Source organism: Populus trichocarpa, chromosome 15 (assembly GCF_000002775.5).
Source record: "Populus trichocarpa isolate Nisqually-1 chromosome 15, P.trichocarpa_v4.1, whole genome shotgun sequence".
Lineage (NCBI taxonomy): Eukaryota > Viridiplantae > Streptophyta > Magnoliopsida > Malpighiales > Salicaceae > Populus > Populus trichocarpa.
In genome coordinates this window covers 8,955,544-8,961,512 of record NC_037299.2, presented here as the reverse complement: position 1 = coordinate 8,961,512, position 5,969 = coordinate 8,955,544, and the positions used below count along the sequence as shown (strand labels likewise).

Genomic DNA, 5,969 nt, shown 5'->3' with positions numbered 1-5,969 from the left:
AGAGTTTAGGGAACAATGACCTGTGAAATCCAAATTGGGGGTTCTTTTTTTATATTCAAACAAACAAGAATAAAAGTTTTCCGATTAATAAAATTGTGTTTGTGATGTTGATTATTGTCGATTAAAGAAGAATACTTGATTTTCTTTAGGGTTTACAATCTTCAAGATTAATGTTGCACATTCATAAATTTAGGTTTTGTTTTTACACATACACTAATAAACCTATAAACAAATGAATAAATAATGTTTAACAACAACACAACACACTATCAACAATTTACAAAGCCTTGATTTGAAAAAACAATAAAAATAAATACTTCCTCTTTATCGATTTCATGATGAAACTTGTGCGAGATTCCACCAACGAGAAAAGACAACCACATCAAACTACAAAATCATGTGAGATATCAATTTCAATCAATAGTTTTTGTTGTTTGATTTTGGATCAAAAGAAGGGAGATTGGTTTTTCAATAAGAAAAGAGTGTTAGTCAATGAGAGAGAATAAATGATATGTCGTTTGTGTCTATTGTTGGTAATAATATATACGAGCGTACTTTGGTCATTTTCTTAGATTTGAAATTTCCTTTTGACCAAAGACGCAAATTGTAATTTTCTAGAAAAAAAATAACAAATGATAGGTATCTATAAAATGAACCAAACTATAAAATGTTAGGGGTAGTTATTACTTTAATCAAAGATGTCTTTTTATCCTTATTTTTTTATTTTTTTGAGTCTTATGAATATTTATACTAATCATCGTTGGTTTTTATTAAATGAAGTACATTGTTGAAAAAACTATATTTCTTAGCAGAGAAAAATAGATTAATAAGAAAAAAAATGTTCATACAAGTAAATTATTTTATTTTGATAGAATTTAAATTGTTACTTTATAAAAAATTTATTGATATATAATTTAATTAAAAAATTGAATAACTTCTTGCAACATGAAATCATATATATTAATTTACATGTATCTCTTAGATTTCTCAATTTAGTCTTTAATTTACATTAACATCCCTTTCTAACATGTATTTGTTAATTTTAATTTTAATCTATTAATTTACATTTAGTCTTTAATTTTAAATTTACTAATTTTAATCTATTATTTTTTAATCAAGTCAAAATGTAAACCAAAAAACAATTCTACAAGTATCAACCACAATCACATTCATTATATCATGTTTGTTTCTTCAACATTAAAAACAAAAAAAGTTTTATTAAAATTATAGACACACTCAAATCAAAACTTTTCATCTAATTCAAAAACTAAAACTCCAACTAACATCACAAACACTTAATTTAATCAATACAAAGCATTTTAACATCATAAATCACACTTACAAATCACATTCAAATACTGAATGCGTCAACCCAATGTGTTAAAGGAACATGGGAATGGAATAACAAAGCAAGATCAGTTTCAGTGATGTGACAATGCTTACGTTCAACATGACCATTCTGAAAAGGAGTGTAGGGACAAGACATTTGGTGACGAATGCCAAAAGCAAGAAGATGGGATTGAAATTGATTGCTTGTAAATTCAGCTCCCCCATCGCTTTGAAAATTTTTGATTTTGCATGAGAACTGAACCTTAACAAGAGTTTGAAATTGCTTAAAAATCATAAAGGCTTGAGATTTTAATGTCATGGGATAAAACCATGTGAAATGTCAGTGATCATCAATAAATATAATGTAATAACAAAAATTGGATGAAGACGTAACAAGAGCAGAGCCCTATATATCATAATGAATAAGGTTCAAGACATGGGAAACACGTTGATCATTAGCATTAAAAGGTAGTTTGTGACTTTTAGTAGTCTGACAAGAAAAACACAAGTTGGGAGAGGGCAGTAAAGAAGTAATAGAAATATAACCTTTTTTTTTATTTAATAAGAAAATAACAGAATGTGAAACATGACCTAAATGTGCATGTCAAATATCATAAGAGGCATGCAAAGAATTATTTTTAAGAGAAGAAACAAATATGGATTGACTATGTTCTAGCACATAAAGACCATCTTTACGACGGCGACCAATTGCCACCACCTTTCCTGTATTGCAATTTTGTATGATAAACGATGTATCAATGAAAGGAATAGATAAGAAATAATCAGAAGTTAATTTGCTAATAGATAACAGATTTTTTGTAAGCTGGAGAACAACTAAAACATCCAAAAGGTTAATGTTTAGAGAAGGGAAAGAGTACCTACATGAGTAATTGGTAAGGAGGCTCTATTACCTACTATTACACAATCCCCACCATTATAAGGTTGAACCTTGTCCAGTTGAGAGGAGTCTGACGTCATATGCGCAGCAGCTTCAGTATCAGTGTACCAATCAGTTGTTGTGCCGGTTAAAGAGCAGTGAAAGAAGGATTCAGCAATGTTTGCAAGGTTAGCAGCCTTTGCATAGCGATTAGGACAGTAATTAGTCGTATGTCAAATGTTGCAACATATCTGACAACGGGGAGAATAATTACCACGACCCTTGCCATGACTAAGAATGAAGGATCCTCCAACCTTAACACGAAACTTACGAAAGCCTCCATTTCATGTTGGATTGAAGTTGCCTTAGGTGACAACAAAGGCAGCAGATGAGATAGCAGGTGTTTCAAGTGACTTTTGAAAAATTTCAGAACTTTCAGCCTTGGAGACAGGATCGCGAAAGGAAGGCAGAGGAGAAAAAGATAGTTGAATGGTTAAGAAGTTTGCAAACTCAAAGCCTAAGCCACGAAGAAACTAGTGAACCCATGGAAGCAAATTGATCGCAAAGTGTTTTAAAGGAACAAGAGTACTCAATAACACTGCGAGATCCTCGTTTTAAATGTTGCAATTCATCTTTAAGATGAATTTCATGAATTTTGGATTGATGACTGAAGGTAGATTCAAGTGCAATCCATACTGCATGAGAGGTAAAGAGACCAAGGACTTTAGTCATGGCTTCCTCGGTGAGAGATGAAAGGAGGAGTATAAATAGATGCTGGTCTTCTTATTTTCAAATAGCCTGTTTGGGATTGGTAATACTAGTTGAATTAGAGAGGATATGTTCAGGTGGCTCGGGCAAAGATCCATCAATATAGCCAAGAAGGTTTTGAGAAATAAGAAGTGAAAGAATCTGATTTCCCAAGAGAAGATAGTTGGTAGAAGAAAGCTTGATGATGATCATATGAAACATTGATCTAGCATGCACATTTCCAAATCGATTAACCCTCTTAACCCAGAAATAATGAAGAAAATCCATGGTCCAGTTAGTTTCCTTCCGCCGTCTAAAATGTTAAAAGATACCGAATCTTGTGCTCAAATTTCAACAGGAACAAGGAGAACCAGTCGTAGTCAAGAATTAGCAGCATCCATCAATCTCCCTCAAAAACTTGCATGTAATATTTACTAACTCTAAAGAAATAAATTTGAATAACTCATCAAATGAAATATGTATCACTGGTAATTTTACAAACATGAACAAATCCACATTTTGAACCAACACTTGGTGACTAGTGAAACAAACATCACACCAGACTGAAACAAACACCTTCACCTTAAACCCCTCTTGGGCTCTTACATTTGAAGGAAAAGACCCACTTAAAGACAACGAAGATAACACCAAAAAGAGTATGAGAATGAAATGGTTCAGCAATTTGTTGTGGCATGTCTGCCTAGTTGGCCTAAGTCATCAGACTGATCTCTTCCAGTGGCGGAGCATCCTAAAAATGTAACAGGAAAAAAAAACCCGTCAATAGAGATAGAAATCATCTACTAGGAAAGAACAAATAACTATTGTACTCATAGGACAACTTCAAGCATTCACTGCAAAACACAGTTTGTGTACAATGAGCACTTTACCATGTTTTCTTTGTTCTCTTCAGGTGTAATCGCAGCAGCTGTAGGGCTACTTGGACCCCCGCCTGTAAATGCATTGAAACATTTTAAGTTGAATACACCCAGGCATTGCGAAAGGAAATCAATGTGTAGGCTTCCTTACCTTCTTCGGCCGCAGATTTCTTTTCCTGCTTCTTGATCTTGCGCTTGGTTGTTTCTTCCTTACTGCTCTTCTGGGGTTTCTTCTGTACCCTACGACTCCCGGTTTCTGAAACAGTCCTTGAATTTTCAGTATTCTTGTTCAAAGACCCCACCCTGGTATTGGTTGCTGTAGTGTTCTTCCTCTGAGAGGTCTCCTTGTTGGCTGATTGTGTCACTGTGGAAACTTGAGAAGCATCAGCATTCAAGGACCTGGGCCTCAGTTTCCTTGTCCCCGTTATAGAAAGAGAGCTGTGAACTTCATCATCAGATGATCGAGTTGCGTCATCAGGCAGAACATGAGAACATGTTTCCGAGACCTGCACCTGTTCTTGATGGTCTGGGATATTATAGCTCTCAAATAATTCTTTCACCGTTTCCCCAAAATCACTGAGTTCATGACGACCTACATACGACTTCAGCTCATTCCTCAACCTTTGAATTTGAACCGGCTGCGTATATAAGAGCATCCGATGTTAACTCATTGCACGATAAAAAAGAAAAGGCAGAGAATACAAGACCTAAACAAAAAAAGTTTGTTTTTAAAAAAGAGAGCCATACCTCACATCCAGCTTCTAAGGCAAGTTTGAAGAAAGCAAGAGAGATTGAATGCTTAGCAACAGATTCAGATATCTTAATTTGTGAGAGCCAATAGGAAGCTAAAGCGATCGCGTTGAATTTCTTTCGAGTTGAAGCCATGGAAGCATTAGAAAGAGGGGTGTCATTTTTGGTAGCAGATCTCTTGACTCTAGTCTCAGATATTGGGGTGATGTTCCCTGGTGGTGGTTTCAGAGCAGTAGTGGCCACTGACTTGGCAGGAACAGATAGCCTTCTTCTAGGTGGCCTTGCAGATTTGTCCTCGCCAGACAATTGAAGAACACCCACACTTTTACTTAAAGTTGATGGAGCCCTGTCCCTGGTAGGAAATAAACACAACCCAGGGCAAGATTAAGAGTCAATTAGCATCAGTGAAATGCGAGAGAGAAAACTACAAGAAGCACGCACCTCTTGGAAGCAGAGGGGAGTTGTGGCTTGTCATTGTCCTCCTTGGATATTGATTTGGAGGCAGATCTCAATGGATACCTTAACTTGGATTTTCCTGATTTCCATTACACCCACATAAAAATTTAAAAAAAAAAAAAAAAAAAACATGCGTACGAGAGAACAACACAGAGATTATAGGTATGCTACCTGCAAGAACAACAGCAGACTGCTCTAAAACCTCCATTTCCTTGATGTTGTTGAAGTGATCTTCCTTGTGAAATGAATCTTGATGGGTTTTCCCTCTTTCCTTCTTCCAAACTAAATATGGCAGTCCGCAAAGAACGGGCTTCGTCAATTTAAACTAGGAAAGTACCCTCATCCCTATTTTTAACCACTCTAATAACAAAAATTATATTGCTGATGGTAATGGGTTTTTAATTATTAAAAATTAAAAAACAGAATCAGATAAACATAATCGTTGGGGGGCACGGGGTGCAAATTATGTACTTAAAAATTTAAATTTTTAAAAAAAAAAATTTAATATGTTTTTGTATATTATTAAAAATTATATTTTAGATCTTAATATGTTAATATCAAAAATAATTTTTAAAAAATAAAAATATATTATTAACATCCATTTCAGTACAAAAACTTATTTAAAAAGCAACGTGGATATATTTGTTACAGATGCTATTTTAGACACGTGGCGGATAAAGAGAGGATTTATCTTGTAGCGGCAAGGCAAATTAAGTTATTAGTTAATAAAAGTATTATAAAATAAGATATAAAAGAAAAGGAAAAAAAAAAAAAGACGACTTTTGTTTCGAATTGGAGGGAATAAAGGGAGAGAAAGAGAAAATAACGGTCTTAACTTGGGTGGGTGGGTGGGTGAGTGGGACCTACCAAAGGCTAAGAACGGCGAGGCGCTTCGTGTTCGTGGAGCCCAACTGCCCACATCAAACGCTCATCAG

General features: G+C 34.7%; 1 protein-coding gene across 1 annotated transcript; it reads right to left on the bottom strand.

Moving 5' to 3' along the window:
* Positions 1-3,383: 3,383 nt before the first annotated feature.
* On the bottom strand, positions 3,384-5,377 carry LOC18105805 (uncharacterized). Its single transcript, XM_006374419.3, has 6 exons — positions 5,206-5,377; positions 5,020-5,113; positions 4,576-4,930; positions 3,980-4,466; positions 3,841-3,902; positions 3,384-3,701 (listed from the first exon to the last, which is right to left on the bottom strand). The coding sequence occupies exons 1-6, from the start codon at positions 5,240-5,242 to the stop codon at positions 3,663-3,665; spliced, it is 1,074 nt and encodes a 357-aa protein (XP_006374481.1). The 5' UTR covers positions 5,243-5,377; the 3' UTR covers positions 3,384-3,662.
* Positions 5,378-5,969: the final 592 nt, after the last annotated feature.